Below are 17,289 nucleotides of genomic sequence, written 5' to 3'. Positions count from 1 at the left end.
TTGTGATAGGGTCTCACTTTGTCACCCAGGCTGGAGTGCAGTGGCGTGATCATGGGTCACTGTATCCCTGACCTCCTGGGCTCAGGTGATCCTCCCACTTTAGCCTCCTGGGTGGCTGGAACTACAGGTGCCTGGCTAATTTTTTGTATTTTTTGTAGAAATGGTGTTTCACCATGTTGCCCAGACTGGTCTTGAACTCCTGGGCTCAAGCAATCTGCGTGTCTCAGCCTCCCAAAGTGTTGGTTTACAGGTGTGAGTACCACACCCAGCCAATGGTCTGTCTTTTCATTGGTTAGTTGAAACTGTTTACATTTATTGTAACTATAAATGTATTAGAAGTTATTTCTACCTTTTATTTATGTTTTCCATTTATTATGCTTTCTTTATTTGTATTGCTCCTGCCATTTTCCCCCTATTTTCTATTGGATGACTGAAATGTTGTCAGGTATCTTTCTGTTGCTCATTAAAAGTTACACTCTCTATTTATATTCTTCTGTAGTTTCCCCAGCCTTAGGACCTCATACTTATTCACATATAGAACTGGAGTTTACCAGTATCCATGTCTTTCCCAAGCATGTTTTTTACCTCCCTTGAGATTCTACCTTTTCTAGATTCTCCATCTCTCATGTGTCTGTAGGGGGTGTGGGGCGGGGGAGGAAGTTTGCAGTCATGCTTGATTTACCATTTGAACCAGAATTTGGTTGTTGGGACTGAATGCTGGATGCCCAGTTTTATGCTGTTTCAGAGCTGCAGGTCAGTGTTTCCCATTTTGAGAAAATAGAATTCTGGGGCATATCTAGGCATTAAGATATTTCCATGAAGCATTTATTACTCTGAGAAGGCATTCAGGAATTATGGTTCTACCATGAGGTTTAGTAACTGAAAAATGTATTGAAGTTGGGTTTTTTCTTTCATACTTTTTTCTTTTTTTTTTTTTTTTGAGGCGGAGTTTCGCTCTTTCGCCCAGGCTGGAGTGCAGTGGCACCATCTTGGCTCATTGCAACCTCTGCCTTCCAGTTTGAAGTGATTCTCCTGCCTCAGCCTCCCGTGCCTGGAATTACAGGCGCCCACCACCACATCCAGCTAATTTTTGTGTTTTTAATAGAGACAGGGTTTCACCATGTTGGCCAGGCTGGTCTTCAAACTCCTGACCTCATCATCCACCTGCCTCGGCCTCCCAAAGTGCTGGGATTACAGGCGTGAGCCACTGTGCCTGGCCCCGTACATTTTTATTTTAAGCCGTATGAAGACCCTAAAAAAAATTATGGAGAGGTTACTGAATGGTAGGAGCCTGGAGTTTTAAATACTTACACGTTTCTCAACTTGAGGTGAAAGTTATTAACATTTATTATGTGACAGATGCTGGGCACTTTTCACATAATGCATGTAATCCTCATGAAAACCTGGGACTACAGGTGTCCGGCTAAGTTAGATGGAATTCTGTTTACAAAGGAGGAAACTGAAGGTGAGAGGGATTCAGAGACTGTAGTAGATCAAGGATTCTTCACCCAGCACACCAAATGCAGACTGCATCTATAGCACATCCAAGTAGCTGAATTCTGTCCAGCTTTCCAGTTCTACAGTCAGCCCCAGTCCTAGCACATTCTTACCTGTAACCTGACTCTCTGACTTCAGGCCCCTTCACGTTCATCCTCTACACATTTGTCCTGCATTCTATCTCAAATCCAAATCTGCCCTGCTGGAGGAGGCGGCTCCTAATTTTACTACCTGTTGTCCGGCTGAGTGGGTTCCTGTTTAGTTCTTCAGCCTCATTCTTCCTGCTCCCTGTCTTATTCTGCATGGCCAGCAGTACCGAACTATTTAGAGTCTTCTTTGCCTTCAGTAGACATTTGAGTGTCTGTTATGTGTTAAGCAGCCTGCTAGAGGCCAACAACAGTTTTTATTTATTATTATTATTTTTTGAGACGGAGTCTCACTGTGTTGCCCAGGCTGGAGTGCATTAGTGAGATCTCAGCTCACTGCAACCTCTGCCTCTCAGGTTTAAGCGATTCTCCCACCTGGGCCTCCCAAGTAGCTGGGAGTACAGGTGCCCGCCACCACGGCCGGCTAATTTTTGTATTTTTAGTAGAGATGGGGTTTTACCGTGTTGACCAGACTGGTCTTGAACTCCTGACCTCAAGTGATCTGCCCTCCTCAGCCTCCCAAAGTGCTGGGATTATAGGCATGAGCCACCGCGCCTGGCCTGACAACAGCTTTTTATTTTTTATTTTATTTATTTATTTTTTGAGACAGAGTTTCGCGCTATTGCCCAGGCTGGAGTGCAGTGGTGTGATCTCAGCTCACTGCAACCTCTGCCTCCTGGATTCAAGCAATTCTCTGCTTCAGTCTCCCGAGTAGCTGGGATTACAGGTGCTCACCACCACGCCTGGTTAATTTTTTTTGTATTTTTAATAGAGACAGGGTTTCACTATCTTGGCCAGGCTGGTCTTGAACTCCTGACCTCATGATCCACCTGCCTCGGCCTCCCAAAGTGCTGGGATTACAGGCATGAGCCACTGCGCTTGGCCAGACAACAGCTTTTTAAATGATCCAGATGGCGAAGGTCTTGGCCCTGGGCAAGGATAGTAGCAGTGGGGGTCAAGAGAAGTGAAAGATTCATCAGTTGTTGGGGAGATACAACCAATAGGACTTGGTGGGAAAAAAAAAAGGCATTTTGGAGTACCTGGGATGATGGTCCTGTGCTGAAAGCCCCATACAAATATGAGAGGATTGCACCAGAGATAATTTGGTAGGGAAACTTACGGTATTAGAAAGAGCCCTGGTCTGACTGGGTGCGGTAGCTCACGCCTGTAATCCCAGCACTTTGAGAGGCCGAGGTGCGTGGGTCACCTGAGCCTGGGAGTTTGAGACCAGTCTGACCAAATGACCAAACCTTTTCTCTATTAAAAATACAAAATTAGCCAGGTGTGGTGGCGCATGCCTGTAATCCCAGCTACTTGGGAGGTTGAGGCAAGAGAATTGCTTGAACCTGGGAGGTGGAGGTTGTGGTGAGCCGAGATTGTGCCATTATACTCCAGCCTGGGCGACAAGAACAAAACTCCATCTGAAAAAAAAAAAAAAAGAGCCCTAGTCTGAGAGTGGGAAAGTGTTTTGATGTTAACAAGCTGTGCAGTGTTGGGCAGTTACTTTACCTATGCCAGCCTTAATGTCTTTGTCTCAAATAGCCCGGATGAGATGACTTTACTTTTGCCACCATAAGTAGTAAATCCTTCCAACCTGACTCTATGATGACTTTATCTTTTGCCACTTTAAGTAGTAAATCCTTCCAGCATGATTCTGTGCAAATTATCTGATTTCAACTTGCCTCCACTTTCTACATCATATGTTTACCCGTCCATTTGGGAGCTTTCTGTGTACCATGCACTGGGAACAGAAGCTTGAGGAGACAAGGTCTAAATGAGCTTCCTCTTCTTGATGAATTCCTGTTCAGTCAAGGAGGCAGGCAAGTCAGTAATGACATATGGACTAAACCAAAGTAAGGTGCCATGATGGAAATATGCGCAGGGTTTAGGGGATCCACATGAGAGAGTCTGGTCAGCTCTGCTGGGTGTGGGTGGAGTGGGGAATGTGTCCGGGAAGAGGACTGACCCTTGTTCTAAGTCTGGAATGAAGGGCAGGCAGAAGTGGGTGGGGAGTCGCATTCCGGGCCCAGGCTGCACATAGTTCAGGATGGCTGAAGGCTAGGTTGCTGGGGGTGGGGGGCAGGAGGGGGATGGAGAGGACTAACCCATGCAGGGTCTCACAAGCCTTTCCAAGGAATTTGGACTTTATTCCCAAGGCTGTGGGAGTTGGACTGGTAGTTAGCAATATTCATATTTATCCCTTTTTAATGCCTAATGTGTTTCTTTCACAATATGAATATTTTTTTTTTTTTTTTTTTTTTTTTTTTGAGACGGAGTCTTGCTCTGTCGCCCAGGCTGGAGTGCAGTGGCGCGATCTCGGCTCACTGCAAGCTCCGCCTCCCAGGTTCACGCCATTCTCCTGCCTCAGCCTCCCGAGTAGCTGGGACTACAGGCGCCCGCCACCGCGCCCGGCTAATTTTTTGTATTTTTAGTAGAGACGGGGTTTCACCGTGGTCTCGATCTCCTGACCTTGTGATCCGCCCGCCTCGGCCTCCCAAAGTGCTGGGATTACAGGCGTGAGCCACCGCGCCCGGCCACAATATGAATATTATACCAACTAGACTTTAGGGCAAAAAGTATTATTTGAAATAAAACCAGTTATTACATCCTGATAAGCAGAGCAGTTCACCAGGAAAATATAATAATCCTGAAAGATATAAAAATAAGGAAGAAAATAAAGCATGAGATTTTAAAAAGTAAGACCTCTCTCAAAAAATAACAGGTGAAGCAGTCAGAAAAATTAGCAGGTACGTAGAGGAGTTGGACAAAATTCACAAGGTTGTACCAGAAACCAAAGTTTCATTAAGTATTTCTCCTTACACTGTGGTTTTGTTTTCTCTTCTATTCTGTTTAGTGCTATTAATGCTGATCTCTTTATACGAAATTGATTTGATGACCCACTAATGGATTGACTCCCCCCCTTTTTCTTGACAACACTGAATTTAAAAATATACATACATTTCAAGCGCACATAGAACACTTGCAAATTGACTTTCCAAATTCCTTTCCCACACCTAGCCTCCAGTGCCCCATTACTCCTCCGTCCTTCCCCTTGCTAAAACAAAGACGACTTTGACTCCTGTTTTTACTGAGTCAAGGGCATAGGATATACTCGTCTGCTTCTCTTCTCCATTTCTATGTTTAGACTTTCATCTTTTCTTCCAGACTTAGAAGAAACAGATAGTATCTTCTTTCCTTTCCAAGGTTAACTTTTATACCTGTAGCTTTTTTTTTTGTCACCTGTCTTCTTTTCCTTATTCAACATCTTATCTCTTTCTTGTTTTTGCTTTTTTGTTTTTTTGAGATGGAGTCTCGCTCTGTCCCCCAGGCTAGAGTGCAGTGGCACCATCAGAGCTCCCTGCAGCCTTAAATTCCTGGGCTTGAGTGATCCTCCTGCCTCAGCCTCCTGAGTAGCTGGGACTACAGGTGGATGCCACCACACCTGGCTAATATTTTGTAGAGACAGGGGATCTTGCTGTGTTGCCCAAGCTGGTCTCAAACCCCTGACCTCAAGTAATCCTCCTGCCTCAGTCTCCTAAAATGCTGGGATTATAGGCTTGAGCCACTGAGCCTAGTCCCTCCTCTTGTTCTTAAATCCAGTTGTTTCTTCTTGATCATCTCGTCATGAACTCAGTCTTATGGGTTTAACTGGTTTTCATTCTGGACTACTAATGACTATTGTTTTTAGACATTAGACTACAACAAAGACTTTTTAAATAGTTTTTTTCTAGTTTTTTTTTTTTTTTAAGTTGAAATCTTATTTTCTTCTTCTTTTTTTTTTTTTTTTTTTTGAGACGGAGTCTCGCGCTGTCACCCAGGCTGGAGTGCAGTGGCCGGATCTCAGCTCACTGCAAGCTCCGCCTCCCGGGTTCACGCCATTCTCCTGCCTCTGCCTCCCGAGTAGCTGGGACTACAGGCGCCCGCCACCTCGCCCGGCTAGTTTTTTTTGTATTTTTTAGTAGAGACGGGGTTTCACCGTGTCAGCCAGGATGGTCTCGATCTCCCGACCTCGTGATCCGCCCGTCTCGGCCTCCCAAAGTGCTGGGATTACAGGCTTGAGCCACCGCGCCCGGCCGAAATCTTATTTTCTTGACTGGATGATGCATTTACATGGTTCACAATGCCAAAGATGGAAAAGGGTATTGAATGAGGAGGTTCTCATCAGCCCTTCCTCTTAGCTGCTGTATGCCATATCCTTTCTGCCATGCTCCCTCTTGCTCTTCTCACTCATATCCTCATCCATTCCCACTCAGGAGAGAATAGGTGTCTCAGTGTCAACTTTGATTTGCCCTCTCCCTGTCCTCCACATAGCTTCTTCTGAGAACTTTCATGTTTATCTCCTCCTGTGGATTCTTCACCCACTACCAGCTTACTCCCTAAGCTCTTTTCTTTTTCTTTCTTTTTTAATCTTTTTTTTTGTTATTTTTTCTTTTCTTTTTTTTTTTTTCTCGAGCTCTTTTCTACATGACCTTTCATGTCATTTCAGGCCAAGACTTTTGCAGTAATCCAAGTGGGTTTCTTACTCCCAATCTCCACCTATTTTCAAATACTATTTCATGAAACTTTTGTTTCTGGTACCTGCATACATCTATGTGTTCACTAGGTCTTGATGTAAAAGTATCTCTTACGATGGACCTTCTAAATGATTGAAAACACAATTTAACTTTTGGGTAAGGTTTCCTTAGTTACATCAACTTTGTGATGTAATCCCTGACTGTAATCTTGTTTTACCTACTTTGTTTATTATCTGCTTTCCATGGTCTCTAGGAAGCTCAGGCTCATTACTGTTTTTTTGTTTTTGTTTTTGTTTTTTGAGATGAAGTCTTGCTCTGTCACTCAGGCTGGAATGCAGTGTCGTGATCTCGGCTCACTGCAACCTCCGCCTCCCAGGTTCAAGTGATTCTCCTGCCTCAGCCTCCTGAGTAACTGGGATTACAGGCATGCGCCACCATGCCCGGCTAATTTTTGTATTTTTAGTAGAGACGGGGTTTCACCATGTTGGTCAGGCTGGTCTCGGACTCCTGACCTGTGATCCACCCGCCTTGGCATCCCAAAGTGCTGGGATTACATGTGTGAGCCACTGTGCCTGGCCAGGCTCATTACTGTTTATTCAAGTTTTTCCACAGTTGGCCTTAGTTTACTTTTCCAGCATTATCAATTCATATTTCCAGTGTACCTACTGGTCTTCTGTTATCTACACTGTTTGCTTCATTATTTTTATATCATCTTAACGTGATACAGTGTCTGGTTCCTGGCAAGTACTTGATATGTGTTTTTCCAATGTTGGGGCACATACCAGAACAAATCTTGTACTTTTTTTTATCTGCTCTATTATTTTTTCTTGCTGCTGTCCTTGTGCCTGATGCTCCACTTCTTCTACATGGCTCTCCCTGACTGCTTTAACTCTGTTTTTTCCTTCCTCTTCTGTATTCCTAAAGCTTATTTGGTACCCAAGGGATAGAGTCCTACAACTGTGGTCTGTTCATCTGAGGTCAAGGTGGCAGAGTTCTGGGTAGCTGGAGCTCTTTCCTTAGCAGGGGCATCTGTGTTGGCAGATGTTGAGACATGGCCTGCCTGATACAGGATTCTGCCTCACTATTTGGAAAGAAATCAGGGTTCTCTTTATTCCACTGGCATTAGGGTTAAATAGTTAACAACTAACAGAGATGAAATCAGTAAATACAGTAACTGATACTAAGGAACAACTTTGTAAGCCAAAAGATAAAAAAATTAAAAACTGAAAATATTTGCAAACATGTCAAAGAGTTGAAGTCCTTAATATGAAAGGAACTCGTAAGTCAATGAAGGATATAAAGAAAAATTGTTAGGAGGCATGAACAAGAAAATCATAGAAGATGACATGACATATAAGCAGCCAAATTTTTTTTTTTTTTTTTTTTTTTGAGACAGAGTCTTGCTCTGTTGCCCAGGCTGTAGTTGAGTGCAGTGATGTAATCTCGGCTCACAGCAACCTCCACTTCCCGGATTCAAGCGATTCTTGTGCCTCAGCCTCCCAAGTGGCTGGGATTACAGACGTGTGCCAACACACCCAGCTAATTTTTGTATTTTTAGTAGAGATGGGGTTTTTCCTTGTTGGCCAGACTGGTCTTGAACTCCTGACCTCAGGTGATCCTCCCACCTCGGCCTTCCACAGTGCTGGGATTACAGGCATGAGCCACCATGCCTGGCAATAGGTAGCCAATTTTATAATTGTTTAATCTTATCAGCAATAGAAAAGAAATAAACATCATGTTAGGCAATAGATGCCAGATGCCATCAAATGAGCAAAATTAGATAAATTCTAAACTTTTAACTCATTATTATTATTTTTTGAGACAGAATCTTGCTGTGTCCCCTAGGCTGGAGTGCAGTGGTGTGATCTCAGTTCACTGCAGCTTCCACTCCTGGTTCAAGCAATTCTCATGCCTCAGCCTCCCAAGAAGCTGGGATTACAGGCACGCACCACCACCCCCAGCTTATTTTTTGTGCATTTTTAGTGGAGGTGGGTTTTTGCCATGTTGGCCAGGCTGAACTCCTGGCCTCAAGCAGTCCACCTGCCTTGGCCTCCCACAATGTTGGGGTTACAGGCGTGAGCCACTGCGCCTGGCTTTGCTTTAAATAAATTTTTTTTTTAATTTGAAAAAGAAATTCATGTGCTTCTGGCAGAAATCTAACTTGGTATGTAACCTTTGTAGCAAACAATTTGGTATTATTTGAGAAGTTTACATTTTTAAGGTTTTAACCTATTAATTTAATTCCCAGGAATCTATCCAAAAGCTATTAATTAGAGAGGCAAATATTTGCATAATATTCATCATTTATCACAGTGTTTTTTTATGATGGGGAAAAACTTCAAATCACTTAAATGTTTTCTTTGAGGAAGTACTTCCTTAAGTGGAATATTATGCCACCATGAAGTTGTAATCTTGAAGAATATTTTAAAGGAGAAAATACTCATGAAATGTTAGAAAAATTATGTTAGAAATGTTAGAAAAAATTATTTAAAGAACTATAATGTCATGGGATCCTTGGGGTGTTGCTTTTGCACCTGGACACTTATGTGGCCAGTGGTGCTTTTGCCTGAGTTTTCCTTGGGTCCACTGGGCTTTTTCCACCCTCTTGGCTTGGTAAGCTGCGCTCGGCTTGCACTACCAGCCCAGATCCCATGCCTGCCAATGGCAAGCCAGGTGCGGAGCGGCGAGTGGTGTGTGAGTGAGCGTGGGGTCCAGCCACTGTGCACAGCCAGGTGTGCCAGCCGTGGCAGGGCAGGCAGCTCCAGGCACCAGTATAGACACTGGCTTGGTGCAAGGCTGTGGCTGGACCAGGCGTACCACAAGCAGCTTCCACTGCAGGCACTGGGGAATGCAGTAATGCCTGGAAACTTGGAGATGCCAGGAACTGCAGAGCCCCAAAGAAGGTGTCACAGCCCTGGCTTGGAGAGCCCCTAGGTATGGTGTCCCTGAAGGGCTGCAGCCCTTCCCTCCTTCTTGTTGCCCGCAACCTGGTGAGCGGGGGCATGTTTTGGTCCTGTTTGCGTTACAACTTTTTCAGCCCCAACATTTAGGGGTCCTGTGTCCAGGAAGAGTGAGGTACACGAGGTACGTGGATGACTGGAGGGTGAGCAAGGCAGAGAGCAGCTTCATTGAGCCCCAGAAGAGCTCTCAGGAGACCTGAAGTGGGTAGCTCCTTTCTGCAGGCAGGTCATCCGATGAGGAGACCGGAAGTGGGCAGCTCCCTCCCACAGCTGGTGGTCCGGACATCTATGAGTCTGGCTGAGTCTGGGATTTTTATGGGCTCAGAATGGAGGAAATGTGTACTGATTAGTTCGTGGGAGGCCACGGATGGCCTGGAGAAAGCACCCTAAGTTCTTACTGCAGCCCACAGACTCCACCCGGAACCTGCAACTTGGACCCCAGGCTTCAGGTCATCCCTGGCTTGAAGATGGGGTTTTACATGTGACCTGCCCCTTTCGGGGCAGGAACCTGTGTCTGCCTCCCTCCACTGCCCAGCCTGTTTGGGCCGAGAGGTGCCTGCAGGCCCACTTGGAGCTGCCCTTACCCCTGCTGGCCTCCTTCCCATGCTCATCAGCACCCAAAGTCCAGCAGAGGCTGAGGCGGCAGGGGGCTGGTGTGTCAGCACTCTCTGAGCCTGTGCACACCCGACCCGGTCGTGACGGTGCCTGGGCTTGGCCACAATTCGCTCTGCACCAGACCAGGTGCTGGGAGCAGGGAGTGGGAGCAGGCACTTCTGAGCCTGCGGGGGATGAGGGGTCTTCCCGGGTCCCTGAGAGTGCAGGAATGCCCAGGTCTGGAGCCTCTGCTGGCTGCAACTGTGCCAGGAGCATGGAGCTCCCACCCGGCCAACTTGGTAGGGGGCAGCACTCCGGCTTGTTCTCTGCCCTGCTGGCTCCTTGGAGGGTGCAGCCCTGGCTGCGCCTCCCCCGATGCAATCAGACAGGCTGCGGCTGCCATCAATAATGCTCATTTATAGTGCTGCAGTTTGTTATGTATGCAAACAAACGCCCTGAAATGTAGCTGAAGAAGTTATCTCTGGGTGGTGGGATAGGTGATTTTTTTTTCTTTGATTTTATAGTACATGTTATTTAAAAATCACTGTCTTACTGATTAGTTCCATGTATAATTTCTGAAGGAGACACTGTAACAGAATGGTTTAGAGCAGGGGCTAAAAGGCAGACCTGGTTTTTGGTAGCAGCCTTGATCCGATCCATGGTATGACCTGACCATGTTTTACTTTTCTCAGCATTTGTCTCCTCATCTGTAAAGTGGGACTTCTTAAACTTAACTCAGAGTTGTCAAGATTAGAAATGATAATGCATTATAACAGCCTTAAAAAATAAATTTCTTCTTTTGCTTTAATTCTTGCAATAAAAACAGTATTGCACTGTCGCCTGGGCTGGAGTGCTGTGGCGTGATCTTGGATCACTGCAACCTCTACCTCCTGGGTTCAAGCCATTCTCCTGCCTCAGCCTCCTGAGTAGCTGGGACTACAGGCGCATGCCACCATGCCTGGCTAATTTTTGTAGAGATGAGGTTTCACCATGTGGGCTGGCTGGTCTCGAACTCCTGACCTCAGGCTATCCACCCTCCTCAGCCTCCCAAAGTGCTGGGATTACAGGCGTGAGCCATCGCATCCAGCCAAAGACAAGTCAGCTTTTTTTGCCTTCCGTTGAATGTATCATAACAAAGACATTCAAGATACAATAGTCAAAACTCAAATGAATTTGTGGGGCTAAACTATTAAGTGTATAATTACTTTGTGAGTTACAGATTAAGTGTAAGTTTCACTAAAATAAACTGCAAATGATAATAATGAAAATGTAATTTTTATTTTCTGCCAAGACACATATCGTTTTCATTCTTGCTAATCTTCACCTGTTGAACTACCAGAAATGTTACATTTATTACCATGTATATAACCTTTTGCAGTCTGGGTCACACAAGAGAATCAACCCTGTCCTTAGGCATCTGTTGCATGTAATGAAATTGCTTCTCTCTTGTGTGTCTAGAATGGAACCAGCTTGTGTCATCTAATTTCTCATATGGAAGAAGTGAGAAAACTGTCACCCAAATCACTGTTCTGTGGTTTAGATGAGGAACACTGATTGAGATGCCTGGCACATAGAAGGCACTCAAACGGAAACAGTTCCTATTGTATTCGTCCTGGAAGTCATATAAAAGAGCAGTTGCTTTCCGGATTTCTTTGTTTGGTATAAGCATCTTTGGGAAAAGGTATTTTCCAGAGTGTGATCCAGTAAGTGGACAGCTCTGTGGCAATTTCTTAGGCCCTGTCTTTGGATCCGGAACTGGCTCTGTGCTGTAGGACCACAAGCAGCTCCTCCATTTGCCTTCTTGTAGTGTAATGGCCCCGTTCCTCCACTGTAGGGCGCCAAGGTACTGCTTCCTATCTGGGAAGATTTTCTGATTGTTACTGCTCTCCCCTTAACTATCAGAAGCCTTACTGTATCTGAAGCCTTATTCAGGCCTCACATTTAATACTTTGTCACAAACTGCTTTATGGTAATGTATTCCATTTGGATATTCATACTACTTTTTTGGGACACTGATTTTTTTTAATATGCTGCTAAAGATATTGTTTTAATATATTTTCTGGTGAATGTTTTCTCATCACTGCTTCCTATTTCCTTTTAGCTACTGATCTACTTCTTGCCTGGAATCCCATTTGTTTGGGGTTGGTAGAAGGTGTTATTGGAAAAATTCAACTTCATTCAGGTATGTTTCTGTAAACTCTTTAAACTTGTCAGATTTATTGTAGCATTTTTTGGTGTTTTCCTCTTTGAGGATACATGAGATTCTCTTACAGCTTTGATTCCTTTGTCTTAATTTTGGGTCTGCTCAAAGTGGGTGTATTTCCATATAAGTTTAATGAAATAAAAAAGAAAACTTTAGAAAAAAGGTGACATAATATTACACTTCTTCCTGTTACAAAACTTACTGAACACCTGCTGTGTGTCAGGAATCATGCTTGTTGGTAGAACACAATAATGAGCAAAGACCGCCCTGTTTCTACCCTCATGGAGCTTACAGTTTAGGAGGAAAGACAGGTATCAAAGAGTAGTCACGGAAATAAACGTATGATTATTTGATAATTGTGGAAGGTGCTATGAAGGAAAGATACAGCAAATGCATCGATCTCAGAGGAGAGTAGTAGGAATAAAGCTGGAGAGGCAAGCAGGTGGCAGACCATGACTGATTGGCTTTATGTCAGCTGTCTGTTCCTGATGCAGTCAGCTCTTCCAGAGGAGTATGGGTCTCTTAGCACACAGTGTGGTCCTGTCAGAGATCCCTGTCCAAGACAGGCAGATTGATGGGAAGTCCAGGTCACTCACCAGGCCCTCACTTGGAATGACAGGCACCTGTGTCCTGAGCTTAAAGGGAATTTTGTTGGTGGGAAAGTATAACAGGTATTATATAGGCAGGTCCCAAAAAGCTAATGGAAAGGGGCCAAATGAAATTTTATTTTTTCTTTTTTGGTGCCTTGCCCTTCAGGGAGCTTTTTAAAATTAGAGATGGGTTCTTGCTATGTTGCCCAGACTGGTCTCAAACTCCTGGCCTCCAGTGATCCTCCTGCCATGGGCTCCCAACGTCCTGGGATTACAGGCATGAGCCACCATGCCTGGCCTAAATGAAATATTTTAAGCACTACATTTAAATAAATATTTTTCCTTTGGTATCAATTTTGATGAGTTATGAATTATAGGAGGCTTTGCCATTATTTCTGTGTAATTGCGAGCATATATCTCTATAGTGTGTCCTTTTTATTTAAAAATAATATTAAGCATTTGGGAGCTAGATTGATTTTTGTGTATCAGAAATAAGCACATATATCTGGAACAAGCTAATTTTCCTTTGCTAGATTCTTTTTTTTTTTTTTTTTTTTTTTTTTTTTTTTTTTTTTTTTTTGAGACGGAGTCTTGCTCTGTCACCCAGGCTGGAGTGCTGTGGCCGGATCTCAGCTCACTGCAAGCTCCGCCTCCCGGGTTCCCGCCATTCTCCTGCCTCAGCCTCCCGAGTAGCTGGGACTACAGGCGCCCGCCACCTCGCCCGGCTAGTTTTTTGTATTTTTTAGTAGAGACGGGGTTTCACCGTGTTAGCCAGGATGGTCTCGATCTCCTGACCTTGTGATCCGCCCGTCTCGGCCTCCCAAAGTGCTAGGATTACAGGCTTGAGCCACCGCGCCCGGCCTCCTTTGCTAGATTCTTTGGTTGTTTTTAAATATGAGCCGGGCACAGTGACTCACACCTATAATCCCAGAACTTTGGGAGGCCGAGGCAGGCGGGTCATCTGAGGTCGGGAGTTCGAGACCGACCTGACCAACATGGAGAAACCCTGTCTCTACTAAAAGTACCAAAATTATGTGGGCGTGGCGACGCATGCCTGTAATCCCAGCTACTCGGGAGGCTGAGGCTGGAGAATCGCTTGAACCTGGGAGATGGTGGTTGCAGTAAGCCGAGATTGCGCCATTGCACTCCAGCCTGGGCAACAAGAGCGAAACTCCATCTCAAAAAAAAAATAAGTAAATAAAAGAAAGGAAATATGACCAATGTGTTTGGAGCCATCTCTGTGCCTTTTCCCAAATGTTTCCTATTTCCTTCCCCTTAAAGGAACCTGCTATTTTGAATTTTGTATTTACTTGGTTTTCATTTTTCCTTTTATTATATATGTATTCCCACAGATGTTGCTAAGGGTTGTATTTTGGGGATTTTATATAAGTGATATTAAGTTGTTTTTGTTCTTTCACTTATTTTTATTTATATTTTTGAGATTTATTCATGCATGAAACTGTAGTTCCTTATTTTCACTATTTATGAATATATCATGATTTGTTCTTTTTCCTCTCACTGGGTAATTGAGTTGTTTCTTTTTTTGTTTTGCTATTAGAACTAATACTGCTATGAGCATTGTTGTATATTCTGTATTTGGTAGGTTTTTTTAAAAAAATTCTTTCAACACAGAGAAGAAAAGCATTTAGTCATTGTGTAACCATGTAACCAAGTATTTTAATAACACTCTCCTACCTGTCCACATTTACATACATATATTTTTAATTCATTTACATGCTGACAGGATAATTTCACATCTGGGTGTTCTGAGCTAAAATTCGTTTTCTGTTATTTAAATGACACGTTTGAGTTATTTTTCCTCATTTTCAGTCACATCTTAGCACAGTGAATAAATCACTGCAATCAGTTAGGAGACCTGAAGACAAGCTGTATTTATTTAACTTTGAGATACAGGAGAAGCTGCCTAACATCTATTTCATGTATTTCTTGTTATGTAACAAGCCAGTCCCAGAAGTTAATGGCTTAAAACAACAACAGTCTATAATTTCTCATGATTCTATGGGTTGACAGAGCAGCTCTGCTCTTCTCTGTTGTGTTGGCTGGGGTCATTCACGTAGCAACATTCACCGGGAGTTTGCCTGGATGGCCTTAGTTCTCCTTCACCTGGCCCCTCTCTCCATGTCTCTCGTCTCACAGAGCCTCTCCTTGAGTCCTCCTCTCTCTCCTGGGTAACCTGGATGTCCTTTCAGGGTAGTGACTGGGTGCTGAGAAGACAGCTACCAGTGCTCAAGGGCCTGTATGTCTTAAGTTGTTACACAAGGTAAAAGAAACTGCTCTCTTCATTTTCACAGGATATTGTGAGTCCCAAATGAGCTAACTATCGTACTTGCAAGTGCTTAGTAAATTGTAAATCACTATTTTATCAAGGCTCTTTGGTTGCAAATACAAACCTATCAGCTTATGCAAAAACACACACTTTTTTTATGAAGAACCCAAGGGACCAAAAACAAGACAGAAACGGATGTTGTACAGGATCCAGGATTACTTTATTGGGGCAACTGGTCTCTGACAACTGCCTCTCCTCCTATGTCTCTTTTATTCTCTCTTTTTGACTTTCTCTGTTTGTATGATGTAGGACAAAATTTCTGCCTTCAAAATGACACCCCTAGCCTCAAACCAACTGACAACTGATAGTCCCTGTAATGACTGGAAACTGACCAGCAATCAAAAAAGATTGAGTAGTGAGTCCACATTAGACTTCTAGGTAAGAGGCTTATTTGCCCATCTTGAGCCATGGGACTCCTGGCTGGGGTCACGTAGGTCGGACGTGCTCCAGAGTCCCAGTCCTCTAGGTGGAAGTCAGAGCAGGAGGGTTTGGACTTGGCAGACAGCTCAGAAGCTGTCTCCTACAACTGATGTGCAAATGTAAGTTAGTTGATGGCTGATGAGTTTGTGATACAGTCAAAGTATGGTCAATAGGAAGCGGTGAAGGTATGGCCATCTGTGGTCAGCCCCCTTTATATGTACTGCTCCTCCTTTCCGTTCTTTGGTCCCAGAATAGGTGGTTGATAGGCAGTGAGAATACCTGTGATGTAGGATATTTTGAAAGAGGGAGAGGTGGAGAGTAGAGTGAACTGGAGAAAGTATAAAAAAGGAAAAAAGGGCAGGGAAATTCTCTTAATTTTTCATTCTCCTAATCCTTGGACCTTTTTTTTTCCTTCTTCTTGTCACATCACTTGAAAGGTTTGGCTCTTAAGAAAGCGAGTGGGGAGGCAGCACAGGGAACTCTTTGCTGGGCCCCTGCTGCTTTTCCCTCCCTCCCAACCCTCTCCATGTCACTCCACCCCCAGCCCCTTGCCTGTGAGCAACCATCTTACTTACTCTCCTTATCTGTCCTCAGGGATGCCTCCTCCTCTCCTCTCCCTGCCCCCCATTAAAGCTCTTGCCCTGGGTCGGATTGGCTAGAAGGGAGGTATGTGCCTGCTGTGTGTGAGAAAGAATCGAGAAAATTACTCGAGGGGCATTTTCCCTGGGAACATCTTATCTTTGGAGGATAGGGGTTGAGGGGAATAAAATGTCTGTACTGAAACTCTCTCCTGTTTCCCTCCTACTTATTCTCCACGTATTAATGCACAAATTTTTCTTCTTGCCTAGGGAGATGGGAACATAAATTTATTTGAACAGATGTCATTGACAGTCTTAAAGTGGCGTGGGTGAGCCATGCCGCTGTTCCTGACTGTCACTGAACTCTGAGCTCTGTGGAATGAAGCAAGTGCTCGTGACTTAGGAACTGTATTAGTTTGCTGCCATAGCAAAGTGCCACCAGCTGGGTGACTTAAACAATGGAATCGTATTTTCTCACAATTCTGGAACACAAGTCTGAAATCAAGGTGTTGGCTGTGTTGGTTCCTCCCGAGGCCTCTGTCCTGATCTTGTACATGGCCACTGTCCCCTTGTGTCTTCATGTGGTCTTCCCTCTGTAACTGTGTGTCTGTCTAAATTTCCTCATCTTGTAATGACACCAGTCATTTTGGATTAAGGCCCACTCAAACTCATTTTAACCTAATTACCCCTTTGAAGACCCTGTCTCTAAATATAATCACATTCTGAGGTCCTAGGAGTTAGGACTTCAGCATATGAATTTTAAGGGGACACAGTTTAGCCCATAACAGGAACATAATATCCACCAAAATACTTCATTACAAAAGCATGTCAAAAAGAATTCCTTCTGGTCTGGTGTTGCTGTTTCCTGCTGCTTGACCTTATTTCAGTGTGATAGGCCAGTCCTTGAATATCATTGACTAGGAACCCACTCCAGACGTGGACTAATTCTGCAAGATCACACAATTGCCTTGAGTCAGGTGACCTCATCTAAGCCTCAGTTACCGTCTATAAGACAAAGCTGATTATAGTTCCTTGATACAGTTATTGCTAAGATTTAATAAAACTCACATAAAGTGAGTTCTTGGTAATAATATGCATTCAGCCAGACGTGGTGGCTCATGTCACGTGTAATTTCAGCACTTTGGGAGGCTGAGGTAGGCAGATCACAAGGTCAGGAGATCGAGGCCAGCCTGACCAACATGGTGAAACCCCGTATCTGCTACAAATACAAAAATTAGCCGGGTGTGATGGCACACACTTGGAATCCCAGCTACTCGGGAGGCTGAGGCTGGAGAATCGCTTGAACCCAGGAGGCAGAGGTTGCAGTGAGCCGGGATTGTGCCACTACACTCCAGTCTGGGTGACAGAGCGGGACTCTGTCTCAAGAAGAACAAAACAAAAAGACAAAACAAACCATTCAATATATGCTGATTACTATTT

General features: G+C 44.2%; 1 protein-coding gene across 7 annotated transcripts in view; it reads left to right on the top strand.

Moving 5' to 3' along the window:
• The window catches only part of LOC105467833 (inositol polyphosphate-5-phosphatase F), a 144,931-nt gene that overhangs the window by 56,206 nt on the left and 71,436 nt on the right, over positions 1–17,289 (top strand). For 4 of the 7 annotated variants that reach the window (XM_071069037.1, XM_071069035.1, XM_011717604.3 and 1 more), the window contains one exon: positions 11,813–11,893. Coding sequence is in view for 3 of the 7 variants with exons in the window: in XM_011717604.3 (XP_011715906.2) it covers positions 11,813–11,893 (81 nt within the window). In the remaining 4 variants the exon portion in view is untranslated. Of the gene's footprint in view, positions 1–9,469; positions 10,011–11,634; positions 11,681–11,812; positions 11,894–17,289 lie in introns of those variants that run through there. The other 3 variants (XM_011717576.3, XM_071069038.1, XM_011717611.3) reach the window with 3 other exon arrangements.

This window comes from Macaca nemestrina, chromosome 9 (genome assembly GCF_043159975.1).
Source record: "Macaca nemestrina isolate mMacNem1 chromosome 9, mMacNem.hap1, whole genome shotgun sequence".
NCBI lineage: Eukaryota > Metazoa > Chordata > Mammalia > Primates > Cercopithecidae > Macaca > Macaca nemestrina.
The sequence above is the reverse complement of the archived record's forward strand: the minus strand, read 5'-3'. Positions and strand labels throughout refer to the sequence as shown.